The sequence below is a fragment of the Corvus cornix genome, chromosome 1 (genome assembly GCF_000738735.6).
Source record: "Corvus cornix cornix isolate S_Up_H32 chromosome 1, ASM73873v5, whole genome shotgun sequence".
Taxonomy (NCBI): Eukaryota; Metazoa; Chordata; class Aves; order Passeriformes; family Corvidae; genus Corvus; species Corvus cornix.
Window position 1 is genome coordinate 30,053,836 of NC_046332.1, and position 15,073 is coordinate 30,068,908.

Consider the following 15,073-nt stretch of genomic DNA (forward strand, 5'->3'; position numbering starts at 1 on the left):
AAAAGAAACGTACAAAGAGGCAAATACGACAAGCAGAAAGGCAGAGAAAAAAGAATGAAGAAGCTGGACAACAAAAAGAAGACTATGACTAGGGAAATGGGAGACTTAAATCACAGGAGATGAAAGGAGGAGGGGGACACTGGAGGTTTTGGAAGGACAAGTGCCTCTGGTTCTCTTTCAAGCTCTTTGTAGTCTGAGGTAATTTGTTGGTTTTTTTTAACCTGACAGCCAGAGGAGGTGGTTTTTCTGCATGTCCTGATCCACAGTGGAGACAATGTGCTCTTTGAGGGTCACAAGAAAGTTCTGGTCAAGCCTCAGAAGAATATAATTCTGATAGAGACAGACAAGGGCTTATACAGACCTGGAGAAACAGGTAAGGCAAGAAGGCAGCATATGGAAATGGGGAGGGAAGGGCCAGGGTAGCAGCCACACCTGGTGGGAAGATTTCACCGAGTGCAGAAAGCTAAGGTTGTTGGACATGGAAGAAAGCAGATCTCTATTATCCAATGTTTCTAGGAACAGTGTGAATCAGGATGTTCCCCTCCAAGCTGTGCTACACCAAATTCCCAGCCCCCTGCTCCTGGGTGTTGTTTTGGTGTCATATCTCTAATGACTCCTAAAGGGAAAGCCAGGACTCTCCAGGACACTGGACAAGTTGTTTTTTGAAGATTGTCATTCATATTTGAGTAAAACCTAGAGTGACAGTTCTAAGCTGTAAAATTACAGAGAATTACCCCACAGTCTTCACAATATAATGGACTGCAGACAGACCCCACTACAGACAACCCCACTGTCTACCCCAACTTTGTAATCTTTCCTCGTACAGGCAGTGGGTTTCTGTAGCACACAGCTGCATATAAGCCTCCCAAACAAAGCCCTCTGGGGTGGGAGATGCTGGGGAAGGCTGTTTGGGAAAAGACCTGACTGTCTCTGAGGTAAACAGAGAGACATGAATACTGGAGCACAGAAAAGGAGAAAGAGGTTTGTGGAAGGACATGCTGCAGCCAGAATACTTTACTATGTTTTTCTTCATAATTACAGTGAAATTTCGAATTGCGAACCTTAATGAGAACCTTAAGGTCATTAAAAATGAGGTGAGTATCACCTTGTGCCTTTCTGGAAGTAGGAACTTCAACATGAGACACATTGAGAGGCTCATGAAAGAGACATCTCCCTTCATGCCTGTTAAACCATAAGAACAAATTCTCTTTGGAGGAAACCACTTAATCACTGGTCATTTGGAGAAAGACCAGTGTAAGCTGGCACAGAGGGAGGAGGAGACATACTGTGGGGTCTGGATGGGGCAGACATTTCTGGTCAGGGACCCATGTCAGGCAGAGTTCTTTATACTGGTTCACATGGATGGTGTTTTACAAAACTAAGGTTGTGTTTTTCTTGTTTTTACAGTATTCCCAGATATGGCTGCAGGTAAGTGACAAAGAAGTGACCAGAGGGATATGTCTGTCTCTTCTACTGTGATCTTTCACTCCCAGAGTTGTGCTGCAAATTCATAAGGATATGATTATAGTTCAGGTTCAGCCAAAGGTTTTTCTACATGGTCAGCCTGGGTTCTTCATTCAAACCAGTAGCTCTGTGGTGCACGTAGCTCAGCAAAAGACAGGGCAGTACTGAACCTTTGCACAATGCCCTGTCTGCACAGAGCACAGAAGACAGGGACAAGCACTCAATAGATGCAGCACAGCTGCTTCTCCTTCCCATGGTTGTTATGATGTTGTCACTTCCCAGTAGCTTTACTGTTGTTGGCAGCCTTTGTAATTCCAAAGCTTACTAAAATAATACTGGAGGGAAGTGAAGGTATCTCTCCTGGTGATCTGGAGTCCTCTCTACTGGGTCAAGGTAAAGCCCTTGTAGTGCCTCCTTGTGCCTGAGTATGGCTGGACCTGCCAGGTACATGTGCTCCCAACGTGACTTGGTGGCTCTGCGTGTCCTTTCCCAAACAGGATCCTGAATACAACCGTATTGCTGAGTGGCTGAATGTAAAGTCAAATCACGGCATTGTGGATCTATCCTTCCCCCTGGCCTCCGAAGCATCCCTTGGGAAGTACACCATCTCAGTGCAGCAGCACATGGCTCAAAAAACCTTTTTTGTTAAGGAATACGGTGAGGCTTGAACATCAGAGGGGAGGGAAAAGCAGTGTGGGTAGCTGGAGGAGAGAGCAGGGTGATGCAGCCGTGTTCATCCCACCTTTTGCCTTGGGAGAACAACAGAGTGGGGACAAGGATGGATGGGTCTGTGTCACCCTTTTCTAGGCCAGGTTTGCCATCCATTCCAGTCAGCTGCTATAATGGGAAGTGGGATCATGTATTGGTCCCATTAACTGGCATTGGTAAAGACAAAACCATGTGCCATTTAAGTGTTTAATCTTAACTGAGCTGGAGTAGAAAGCAGTCCCACGTGCAGTTGTAGCAGCACACACAGCCTGGTGTGGCTGGGGGGAGGAACCCTACTGCAGCATGGTGATGAAGAACTGGGGACATCACTGTCTTTCCCTCATCTGGACTGCAGCTGTAACACAACTTCTGTCAGTGTCCGTACTCATCTATACCATCCATTCTTTTTTTCCTCCATCCTTATCTTACTCTCTTCCATACAGTGCTGAAAAAATTTGAGATGAAGATTGAGCACCCTCCACATATCACTACAGCAGATGAGGAATTTCAGCTGGAGGTCTGTGGCAAGTGAGTACATGATACTGTTGTGATCTCTGCCCTTTGACTCCACCGTCACCTCCAGAGTGCTCATAAACTAGAAGTGGTCTTCCACTCATCAGTATGATCTTTTTGCATTATCCTGTGTCTTGGGGAGGCAGATCACTCTCTGGAATGGGCTCCTTCTCACACCTGGTCACTTACTGTGAGACTCAAGGACACTAAGGATGCTGGGTATAGTGGATGGAGAAGGATGCAAAATGATTTTAAAGCATGAGCAAACAAGGTACAATTCAAAGCTCTCCAGGCTCCACTTCCCCTGATGAGGATAGGAGGTGTCCTAGATCACTATTTCTGCTGACAATCAGCAGACTGTCTTTTGGTGAATGTTTCTCTCTTTTGACGTAGGTATACTTACGGGAAGCCTGTTGAAGGGAAAGTAGAAATTACTGTTATGACATTCTCCCAGGCCATGGAAGACAGTGCTACAAGTTCTGCGATTCAGAAGCAAAACAGCTGGGTAGGTGAACAAATAGGAGAGTAATGAGTACCATGTGCTGGGATTGTTTCTGCCCCCTTAACCTGCCTCAATACACCTCAGATGGGCACCAGCCTGTTTAGTCTGGTGTCTTCCCAGTTGCTGGACATGATCCATTGATTCCTCCTCCCGGAACCCTGTTGCTTGATTTACTGCTCTAGCTGCGCATACCTGACTCTGTACTTTGGGACAAAGTGTAAGCTATGGGAAGCAGTGGTGCCTGGCACCTTTTCCAAGGGTCTGTATCATATTGGATGCACTCAGATCACTCCATCAGGTGAGGGCTATTCAGATCACTGGCCTATTCAGCCCTGTGACCACTCCCACCAATAAGCAGGCTACCAGAGCATCACATGGGCTGTGGATCCATGCCCTGTTTCTTGCTGTATCCCTGCACAATGGGTCACCTCAAGCTTGCTAGTGTCTGGTCTGAAATTATGTCCACTGCTGGTTACACTTTCTTCCCATCTGTGTCCATTATATATTTGTGGTTAAGCTTCACATTTGTTTTTTTCCCACGGGTTTCAGATGCAGCTCTTTTGGCCTGAGAGCCACAGGAAAATATTTCTAAATGTCAGACCAGCCAGCAATGAGCCAGAATATAAAAATCTAGCTGGATCTCCACATCTTTTAAAATGCACTCCAGCTGGAATGCTGTACAGTCTTAGCTGTGCAAAACACCAGCTGAATGCCAGCTCCACATGGCATGTAAGAGGCCCTGGAAGGTTCTGAGGAGCACTTCACAGGCCTGGCTAGAAGCACTGCCCGTACCCGGGCTCTGCCTCAATGCTTGGCAAAGCTCTTACCATCTGTACCTGGCAGGATGCCCGTGTTTAATATGGCCATGTCACAGGAATGGTCATGTCTGGAAAGCCACACTGTCAGGCTTTATTCATCAGGGCCATAGTATTTCAGGGAGACCTTTAGCTCATATAATGAAATTCATGCTCTCTCAGCTATGGGATTTGGGCTGAATCCAGTCCCCTGAGTTTGTCTGTGACATAATTAACCCTTATGTGATTTGCCTTAAGTACTTTTTTTTTTTTGCCACTTTTTTTGGTGACTGTTTAATCCAAGCATATTGATTTTCTTTTCTGCCTAAGCTATCCATGGTGGGTTTCTGCAGTTAGGATTTGTGAGCTTTCCTCTGTTCCGAAAATATCTGGAAATACTTCTTTAGGATTGCCTGGCATCTATGGAATAGTTTCTCTTCCTCCACACCATGCTCTTTCTCTCTGTTCTCCTCTCTCTCTGCAGACAAATAAGGATGGCTGCGCTACTTTCACAGTGAAGACAGAAGCTCTGGAAATAAATGAAGCTGACAGCCATGTAATTGCAGTAGGAAAACTGGTGGAAAATGGAACAGGTACTGGATAATATGTGGAGCATTCTCTTCTTCACAGGCAACATTTTTGGTTTTGGTCTTTCTGTGGCAGTGGAATTTCTTTTGAAAAAGTAATTCGAAGGTTCCCAAATCTGTCACGGTAATAATCTCTATTCTAGTACCTCTTCCATCTGTTTTCACCAGATTTCCTAATCCTCTCCACCGTTCACCTCCCTTAGCATGAGTATAACTTTTCAGTGATTGCCTGGACACCAGGGTGCCGGACTGTTTATAACTAAACAGTCATCTAGTTTCCCCTTATCTTCAAAAAACATAAACAAATAAACATATAAACAAATACTTATAGGCTACAATGCGTCATGTCATGAAGGAGGAAGCCCAGAAAGCTTGAGGGAATCGTATCCTAGAAGAATGTATTTTCTCTCCTAATTTTAGAGCTTGTAGATGTTGTAGGTAGTGTTGAAGTGCCTTTTTGTCTTCTGCTTCCCTAAGAGTACTACTTAGGATTCAACAGATTTTTCATCTCCCCACCCAGGAGCACATTCTGTGGAGAATGTTCTAATTCCTGTTGCAACAATAATGAAATCTATAGAGTTTATCAACCTCCATCCATTCTACAAACGTGGGATACCATACACAGGGAAGGTAACACTCATGGATCCCTTCTCCGCTGAGAATACATCATAGATATAACCTTTCGCAGGCAGAAAGCAACAGTCTCCAGGAAAGTAAATGCTGCTCTGCTGGCACCCAGAAACTAGGAGTGAAGCCTCCTGTAGAAGAAATTTTTTTCTCCCCATCCTATCATAGTGTATTTCCTGGGCTGGAATTCTGGGGCCAGCTGCAGTTTCTGGAGGCTTCCCCAGGAGCAGCTTCTGGATCTAGTCTGTGCATATGGGACGGGGGTGGCGTCAGCAGGCACGTAACATTCCCTTTGGATAAATGCTCATGGTAACTTGGCAGAAATCTCGAAAGACTTGCATATCAGTTCACAGGCAGTCATTTCTGACTCAGGTCCCCTGGGTGATGCTAGGACTGCTGTCCTGGGGCTAGAAACACTTTCACCTGGGCCAGTACTGACCCCAGCATGGAGGACAAGGAACAGCAAGTGTTAAGTTGTTGGGGAAAAATCTCTTTCTGATCATCAAAGATCCTGCAGCATTGTCCAAGAAGCAGCTCAGCATCTGAGGAATTCACCTTTTCCCCCAACAGAGGTGTCTCATTTGCCTCTATTACCATTTTGTTCAAGTCCTGAACAGCTTCAAATTGTTGGTTTTGTGTATTTATTGGACTTTTATTTGGATCCTTCCAACTGGTCTGAAAGCTAGAAAGGCTGAGGGAACCCAGTGATAGAAGCAATTAATATTAAGCACTGGCAGTGCCTCAGTCTGGCACAACAGGGTATTTACTTCCTCCTCTTCCTTACAGATGTTCTGCCACAGTGCAAATTCTCCCCTCAGAAATGAAACAGTCCATCTAATAATTGACGTCAATGATGAGGAGACACGTCTGTCACTCCTCACAGATGAGAAGGGGGAAGCTCACTTCACACTGGATACCACCAGCTGGAACAGCACGATGGTTTCTCTGAGGGTGAGTATCAGCCACTGAAAATCTTTTGTCTGGTGTGGGGTGTGTCCCATGAAAAGATAAAAGAGGAAAAATGAGATTGTGGTCAAATCTACTAGGCTTAGATTTTTGCTAAAACTTCGTAAGAGAAAATCTTGTAAGAGACTTTTAGCCTACAGGTGTGCAGTCTGCCATCAGCTCAGGTGATAACAGGGTTTCAGCAGGTGTACAAGTTCCCTTGCATCACTTGATACTAATTTTATTGCCACCTTGTGTTTATGTGCTTGAAGGGTACCTACACCCCTCCAGCTGAAGATAGTCCATTTTCTCCTGAAAGTAAAATAGAGGACAGCTTCCACTGGCTGAAACCTTTTTACTCTGAGAGCAACAGCTTCCTTGAGATCAAGGCCAAGAATGATGTGATGTCCTGTGATCAAGAGCAGGAAGTGCACGTGGATTATATCCTTTCCCAGAATAAACTCCGCCCTGGAGAAGACCACATTGATTTCTACTACTTGGTGAGCACAGAAGAGAGCTGATTCTCAGGGCAAGGTTATGCTTACTGGCATTTTACCCTTTTCTCAGAGCACAGAGATACTCAAAGGAAGGGCAAAGCTACTCCTAGACAGTCAGTTTATGACTTCTGTTCTGCCTAAACCTTCACCTGCTTTCCAGTTCCAGGACCTGCTTGTAGCCCCCAGCTGTGTTGCTTTGTTATCCATGTCTTGACCTAAGCTTGGGCGATAGATGGCTGCCATTTGCCCTACTTTATGTTCACGTGGATGACAGTGGAGGGCTAGCCTGAACTCTGCCCAGAAGGTGTGACCCAGATGTCCATCTCTGTCTAGGGCAATCTGTCTAAGAACTAAGAGGCAATCTCTGGGGCAGCTGACATCCCCCCACCTGTATCTTTGCAGGGAAAAGCTTGAAAGGCCCTTGCACAGGGCCTTGATGCACACCAGAGCTATGTAATAGTGTTTTGATGAAGTCCACTTTCAAGAAAGTGAGTCATAGCAAGGGTGGGACTACAGCCTAGCCAAGAGATTATGACTATCTTGGTTACTGAACTGTATTCACTCATACAATCAAAAAGTTCTCTATCCTAGTAATGCAAAGATCTGAGTTCGCTGGGTCTTAAGAGCAGCTGCCTGTAGCTTCAGATGTACTTCTGGCTTTCCAAGCAGCCACACCTTCTCATGGCCTAGCCAACACGTCTCAAGTCCTACCCAGCTATACCATCACCATCTCTGCTGCAGAGCTCTGGAAATCATGCTCTGATGGAGGAACTTCTGGGGCAACATTTGTCAGACATCATTCTCTCTTCTTGTATTCTTTTCACACTCTTCTCATGCTCTCAGAATTCAGACCCTTGAATGGGGTTTCTCTTTGCTCTTCAGGTGATAGCAAAAGGCAAGATCCTTTTCAGCAGAGAGAAGAAGGTGCCAATTACGCACCATGAGAGTGAGTAAAAACATGAGAAATTAAGTGCCCCATAACACACCCCAGAAAACTGACCGCTCTCCAGTGACTCTGTCTACAGGTGTTACTCTTATCCACAGGTGGGAAATGTTGAACTGAGTTCTTAGTGGTGATCCTTCTCCTAAGACCAACACAATCTCCTCTCAATTCAGTGTCTTTCTAGGCAACTGTCCTCCTTCTGTCTTGTCTAATTGATCTAATATCCAATCTTAGGACTTTGCTGCTAACTTGTACCTTTGGAGAAAGAAATGGGTGGTATGCTTGCTTTATTGTTAATTTGTGACATTGTCTGTGTGGGGTGTTCTTACCTGCAGGTAGAAATTATTAAGTCTCCTCTTTTGATTCTTAACATGTGTCCCACTCCAATGAGCTGATTTGTTCGGATGTTGTCCCTCTCTTCCTTGCTGCTACCTTGTGCAGATCTGCAGGGCTCCTTCTCATTGACTCTGCCTGTTGGCAATGACTTCCTGCCTGACATCAAGCTTCTGGTGTATGCGATCTTCTCGGATGGAGAGGTGGTGGCTGATGTGGAGCAGTTTGAAGTAGAAAAGTGCTTTAGACATAAGGTGAGCAGAAATCACACAAGGAATGTGATAGCATCATTGATATGCTATGGTCTGCTGTGGTTCCTGGTCCTGTTTTATCCTCATCCAAATGGTGTAAGCTGGCAAAACCAGATGCCCAGTATTTTTGGCTGGGAAACAAGAGAGATAACCTCCTTCTCCTTGAATTCCTAGTCCTGCTCTGCACATCACCAACTGGCAAGCTTTGCTCAAGGACTAAACCACGTCCCATTTGAACTCTTTCCTCCCCCCATTCTCCATTACTGACGTGGGAACACACTGTCCCTCATTCACTCCCTAACACAGAAGAGAAGCCTGTCTGCTTAGCTCCCCGTGGTAGTTCTGGATCAGAGGGTGGTGGATGTGTGGTGGTAGAGGAATTCTGACTAGGGCTGTGTGCACTGCAGCCTCTTCAACCTTCCCAAGAGATTTCCAGGATGGCCTGATTCAGCACCTCATCCCCCTTCCCTATCTTATTCAAAGTCTTTCCCTCTGCTACCCAGACATATAAGAGTCTCAGGGTCCCACTTTCCAAGGCTAAGCCCCCAGATCCTGTCTTCTTTTGCAGGTGGTGCTGGAATTCTCACACAAGGAGGAAGTCCCGGGATCCAAAGTCAGACTCAACCTCAAGGCTGCTCCAGGGTCCCTGTGCTCTGTGCAAGCTGTTGACAAGAGCATCCTCCTGGAGAACAACCAAACCCTAACAGCAGACAGAGTCAGTGCAGCCTGCCATGTCCAACCCCCTAATGTCTGCCTGCCTTCTGCCTCCATGCATGGGTGGGAGAAAGCCCACAGTACATGCCAGGACAGCTGCAGTGTTAGGTGGCTGCCCTGCCATTCCCCTTCCTCAGCCTCTTCTGAGCAGTTACGGGGTGGTCATGCTCCTCATCATCGGCTCTGTGCTGTAAGCCTCTGCCTGAAGGGTGGTGGATGCTACACGGCACTGCAGGGGTAGGCAGGGAGAGCTGCTTCAAAGAGATGCTGGTGCTTTCTGCTTGGAGAGAGGGTGCTTAGCAGCTTTCCTCACATCCACATCTCTGCTCTACCATCTTCCACCAACCAGCGAGGTTAAGCCTTTAAAATGGAATTTTGCCCTGGCAGGGTCCTCCTATCCCTCTGCCCCAACCACTGCTGAATTATAACCATAATCAATGGTTCTGAGAAGTTCTTTAGAAAACAGTAGCTAGAGAAGAGCACTCAGAGCACACAGTGGCTGGTGAAAAGTGGTCAGTATTTTGTCAGCACCCAAGGGGATTCTGAGAATCAGAAGGGTTGGAGGCACTTACCTTAAAGCAGCTGTATGTTTCAGAGGAATGAATTAAAACCTTGGAGCAAAAATACTGCAAAAATTGAAAATCCTAACATAAATCCACAATGTGTACCAGAGATAATAAAACAGGTATATGGCCCCTGCAAAGTTGTAAGCTAGATTATAGCAGTCCAGCATGTTACAAAGAAGCTTCACCAAATCCAGGGGGACACACTACACCTGTTGATAAGGCCCACAGTGTGATCTGGTGTTCCCTTTCATAGGGATGCTGTCCTAGTGCAGAGCACTTGCATCATCTACTGACAGGTATTTAAAGCAGTAATCCTTAAATATGTGGGTCAGATGTGCCAATGCAATTTTATCCTAATTTTGCACCCTAGTGTTGAAAGGCTTGAACTGTCTTGGAGACTAAAAGCTGCTTGTCTACATCCACTCCTTGGATATATGTCCTTTAGTATATATTAGCCTGTATATGTCCTTTATGTTATGTCCTTTAGTATAAGCTGTGCCACTGCCAACTCCCTCAGCTGCAAAGTTCTACAATATGTAATAGAGGGCTACAACCCAACAGTTTGACCCCCACACATGCTTGTTGGCCAGCTCCTTTTGAAGACCTCTGTTTCTCCATTGCAGTTGTATATGGAAGTCTTTGAAGACAGCTTCACAGTTGGAGGACGAGGCTTGCCTTACCGCTTGGAGGACTTTGAGGCATATCCCTGTCTGCCCCAGCAGCCCAGCCCCCACAAAAAGGCTCGGATGGGTGCACCATGGTACCAAAGCGAGGCTGATGTCTATAATCTGTTTAAGGTGAGTGCCTACACCTCCTCTAAACTTTTCCTGAGCTAGTGAGTTCCAATGTGCCGTCCTGAATGCCTACAAGAAGTCATCTGTTCCTTGTTGTTCAGTATAGCCACGCTTATTTGGGGACTATGGGGAAAGCTGAGTAAGCACAGCACAAACCGCCTGATGTGACAAAGATAGACAGTGTAAAAATGAACACATTTACTTTAGGCTACCGTAACTACAAAGGGGGAGTGGCAAGAATATAGCAGTAATACCTGAGCACCTCACCATATTCTGACCAATCACCACTTGGCTGTTATTGTATTTACAAACTACTTTACTCTGTGTTTCATTGAATGTCTTCTTACTCATCCTCAAAGCAGTTTTAATAAAAGGAAGTCTTTCACAGTTTGACTTTATAGCTAACTGTCAAGAGAAACAACAAAATAAACTAATGTGCTAACAAACACAATAGCCAGAAAAGTGTTAACATGTCTGCTAACTGAAATGCAAGAAGTGCTGCTTCTGGCAGAATGCTCTCTAAAAAAATATATGGAAGTAGAAGCACCTCAAAATAGGAGAAGAGAGTAACAATACACTGAAAACAACCCAATGTGTAATCTGAATTGCATGGGTTTCTTAAGTTGATGGAACTCTACCATACAGATACAGGCCCTGATTCCCTTCAAAAGGCATGTTACTGTGCTGTCTCCTTGATGGTTATTCCTTAGATTATGTCTCATTGCTAGGGTCAGACTTATGAAGTGCAGATCTAGTTGAAATCTACTTGTATGAGAAGTAATAGTGGTCCCAGTATTCCTCAGAATCTGGTTTCCATTCCTTATGCACTGGTCAGAGTCTGAGTCTGTAAGTTTATGGATATAGATATAAACAAGCAGCATTTAAAAGTGTTTTGCCACTGGCCACCAGCCCCCATTTGATACCCATGATCATGAGATAGTTTCAGCATTCCTTGTTCCCTTTTATTTATCAGTGATTTGCTGTCTGTACTGTTTTCCCAGAAACTGCTCATGAAAATATTTACCAACACTAGAATCAAGAAACCTGTTTCCTGTGTGCGTCCAGACTTTGAGAAAAAGATGTATCTAAGAAAAGACAATTTGGTTGGTAAGGAACAGACATGCCCATCTCCTTGAGTGAAGGGGCTCCCCTCTCCCAGTTCTGGCCAGCCTGCAGCTGAGACAACTGACCCCCATCCTGCTGCATTTCTTGTCAGTGTATGGACACAACTAAGCTTGTGTCCATTTCAATGGACCTGATTTATGAATCTCAGATAGAAGCTCAAATCTCCATGTTTTCTTGGTGTCCCTGTGTTCAGTGTTTTTCATAGAAAATGTAGTGTGCTCTCTGCTAGCACTTTCACAGATTATTTAAAGGAGTGTGACTCCATTTTAGCATGCTCTCTCCCCTGGATCCAGGCCAAATTTGGATCCATCAAACTGAGCCTGGGGCTAAACTCTATCCAACTCTGTCTCCCTAAATCTGTGTTCCCCAAAGACACCCACACTGATCCTCATTGAAACACCAGCCCTGTCCACTCTTATTCTGTGTCACAAAACATTTGTGGTTTGTGTTAGATTGCCTGTGAATGAAGAGCTAGTTTCACCTGTAGCTATACAAGCTGTTTTCTGAGGTATCACTTGATTTCTACCAGGCGGCCGTGCTATCCATGCCGATTCTGAACCTCACTCTGCTGACAAGGGGAAGCCAAAACCACGGACACTTTTCCCAGAGACCTGGATTTGGGATTTGGTCTCTGTTGGGTTGGTAACAGCCTCTGCCTTCCTTCCCCAGAGACACTCCTGGAGTATTCTGACTGCTCCTAAGCAAGTTCTCCTCTTCTTCTTCCTGCTGTAGGGGCGATGGGCAAGCGTCTCTCCAAGTTGCTGTACCTGACACCATCACAGAATGGAATGCCAACACCTTCTGTGTTGCCAATACTGGCTTTGGTTTCTCACCTCTGACCTCTCTTAGGGTCTTCCAGCCTTTCTTTGTGGATGTATCTCTGCCATACTCTGTGATCCAAGGAGAGACTTTCGGCCTAAAAGCCACTGTCTTCAACTACCTCAAGGACTGTATCCAGGTGAGGTCCCCCCAGTGAGTTCCCGCAGTTACATGGCCTCTGTCAGAACAAAAACTTGAGCCCAAAGGCAAGCTCTGAGCTCCTCAGCAGCCCTAGATTCTGGCATCTGGGCCTTAAAGCACAACCTCTTGCATTTTATGACCCAGGGTATTTGCTGCTTGGTGCAGTGCCTGTTACTAACACGAACCCAATGTGTGCTTGTACATCCAACCACACTCAGGTCCACACCACCCTCACAGAGACCCCAGAACTAAAGGTGGATGCCTGTCCAAGCTGCCAGTTCACCAGCTGCCTCTGTGCCAATGAAGCAAAAACCTTTGTATGGAACGTGACTGCGACCAGGCTGGGTGAGGCTGGGCAGAGGGATGTGTGGCAGCTCGTGGGAAGAGGGGTGGAATCTGCCTGCGTCTGCATGTCTGGACCTAATGCTCGTACATACAGCTGTCTGCTGCAAGTGCTCAGCAATGTGCCCTTGTGCTCCCTGCAGGCAGAGTGAACGTCACCGTGAGCAGCGTGGCGGAAGAATCACACAGTCTGTGTGGTAACAGGATTGCTGTGACACCTTTGCAAGGAGGGAGAGATGCCGTGATAAAACCTCTGCTCGTGAAGGTTGGTCACATCTCAGGGTAGAGAACCCCTGGGGACAGGGGTTTGTCCCCTGGGGCAGTCAGCAAGATGCTAAGTGGAAGCTTAGCCCCTTCTTGGACATCAGACAAACTTGCTAAGGCAGGGTGACTTCCTTTCCTGTCGTCCCTATCTGAACTACTCTTTCTCTTGTCTGCAGCCAGGAGGTGTCCTACAAGAGAAGACCCAAAATATCTTTCTCTGTCCTGCAGGTAGGGGACAAAAGTTCCTGACTGCCATTGATCATGAGACCAGGATGGAAGGGACAGGGTTACTGCAAATACCCAGAAGTGGGGGGGAATTAATCAGAGAGCAAGCACTGGTGGTACCCTCCCTGTCTGGGAGAACAACCATTATAATTTGTCCATGTCAATGTTTTACCTGGCAAAACTTCCAGTATTGAAGCATTTGTTTGCAAGTCGTGGCTCCTGTGATTTGATGTCACATTATGGTTCGCCTGGGTCGTCTTGGATGTTACACTTGTATGAATGGCTTCTTCCATGGGATAAATGCCTGGGTTCTGCCTTCCTCAGATAACACCATCTCTGAGGAGTTCTCCCTGACTCTGCCTGCAGAAGTGCTGGAGGGATCTGCCCGAGTCACGTTCTCTGTGATTGGTGAGAAAGGCTTTCCCTGCTCTTGAGTCTGTAGTGAAAACAACTTGCACAAAACTTTGGCCTTACTGATGCATTGACCCAGCTCCTCATGAGATCATCTCTAAGGGGTGTGATGTTTGCCTCAGGAATGTAGATCAAGTAATCTTTTCCAATATTTATTCCTTGCATAAGGAATGATTCCAGGTGATCCCCAAGTGCCTGGAGGAAAAGGCACAAAACATGTTATCCTCTCTGACTTCTGTCACTGCCATCCGCCTAAGTGAACCAAAACCATCCCTGCAGATTTCCACCTACTTTGCTTCTGCAGTTCCTTTCCCACCTTAGTACCCACTCAGGAATGACAGCTCTCTTTACCTTTCTTCAGACCCCCTCAAGCTCCCCTTTCTCCTCCCAAAACCATGATGGCTTCCCTTTCTGTGCTGGCCTAATGTAGGAGGGGTCACCAGAAATCTCAGTCATGTCTGTTCAGTCAGGGACTAGCTCTTTTTTAGGATCCCAGTAGAGTCTAGAGAAGGCAACAGTCCTTTTGTTTCACACTGCTTGGCATCTGTGCTTTTCCTTTCTCCCATCTCTCCTCTCAAATATAAGGTGACATCATGGGTCCAGCACTTCAAAATTTAGACCAGCTGCTAAGATTGCCCTTTGGCTGTGGTGAACAGAACATGGTCCAGTTTGCACCAAACATCTTCATACTCCAGTACCTGAATAAGACTAAACAACTGAACCCAGAAATTAAGAATAAAGCACTGAAATTTCTGACAACAGGTAAGCATTGTCCTTCTTCCTTCTGCCGCAAAATGAAGCTGCTATAAATCAAGAGTGTGGGGCATGGGTCTGGTGGGGAGCTGAAGGGCAGGAGTGGGAGCAACTGTCAGAGCTGTGACAAAGGAAGGTATCACAGAGGAAAGGGAAATTTCTCATGGAAAGAAAAGTGTGTTTCTGAAGAAAGCACGACTTCTGTCTCTGCCAGTAATTGAGGTATTAAGTCTGCTTTTCTGAGAAAGGCGTAGATAATTAGTGATTTCCATCGTTATGTGATGCCTGTTTGTTCCCTTATCAGTCCAAGGCTGACAGAAGCACCTTGTGAAAATAGGGCGTCAGCTGCTGTTACATGGAATAAAGAGTGGCCTTTGGGAATAGATAGGAGTTCAGTAGCTTAGTGTTTCCCCATGTTTTAGAAAACATATTTTGGGGGCATGTCAATTCTCTCCAGTGTAATCTGAATTTAATATAGTGCCAGTGTCTGTGTCTCATGTTGCAATGTGCCTCATATTTCAGCCTTCTAGCCTCCTTGCCTGGACAGGATTTGACTGCTTTTCTTTCCCACTTTTTCTCTGGTACTGCAAGCATGTACTGAGAACAGATACATGTATCTGGAAAGAGGGGTGCCTACCCAAGAGAATGGTGGTGGCAGAGAGGAAAGACAAAGGGTAAACAGTAAGGCCGTGAGGGGGGTGAGGGAGAGCTAACAGCATTCTGCCCTCAGAGTTCAAAGGCATGTCCTTGTTGCT

General features: G+C 45.9%; 1 protein-coding gene across 3 annotated transcripts in view; it reads left to right on the forward strand.

Moving 5' to 3' along the window:
- Positions 1–15,073, forward strand: part of LOC104690269 (alpha-2-macroglobulin-like protein 1) — a 31,579-nt gene that overhangs the window by 2,345 nt on the left and 14,161 nt on the right. For 2 of the 3 annotated variants that reach the window (XM_019286742.3, XM_010400969.4), the window contains exons 4-25: positions 229–373; positions 1,042–1,094; positions 1,408–1,428; positions 1,962–2,121; positions 2,616–2,700; positions 3,079–3,190; positions 4,466–4,574; positions 5,089–5,198; positions 5,982–6,146; positions 6,413–6,640; positions 7,520–7,583; positions 8,022–8,167; positions 8,733–8,879; positions 10,068–10,241; positions 11,240–11,345; positions 11,893–12,001; positions 12,096–12,321; positions 12,542–12,668; positions 12,809–12,930; positions 13,106–13,157; positions 13,479–13,562; positions 14,151–14,327. In XM_019286742.3, the coding sequence (XP_019142287.3) occupies positions 229–373; positions 1,042–1,094; positions 1,408–1,428; positions 1,962–2,121; positions 2,616–2,700; positions 3,079–3,190; positions 4,466–4,574; positions 5,089–5,198; positions 5,982–6,146; positions 6,413–6,640; positions 7,520–7,583; positions 8,022–8,167; positions 8,733–8,879; positions 10,068–10,241; positions 11,240–11,345; positions 11,893–12,001; positions 12,096–12,321; positions 12,542–12,668; positions 12,809–12,930; positions 13,106–13,157; positions 13,479–13,562; positions 14,151–14,327 (2,722 nt within the window). Of the gene's footprint in view, positions 1–228; positions 374–1,041; positions 1,095–1,407; positions 1,429–1,961; positions 2,122–2,615; positions 2,701–2,831; positions 2,957–3,078; positions 3,191–4,465; positions 4,575–5,088; positions 5,199–5,981; positions 6,147–6,412; positions 6,641–7,519; positions 7,584–8,021; positions 8,168–8,732; positions 8,880–10,067; positions 10,242–11,239; positions 11,346–11,892; positions 12,002–12,095; positions 12,322–12,541; positions 12,669–12,808; positions 12,931–13,105; positions 13,158–13,478; positions 13,563–14,150; positions 14,328–15,073 lie in introns of those variants that run through there. The other variant, XM_019286743.3, reaches the window with a different exon arrangement.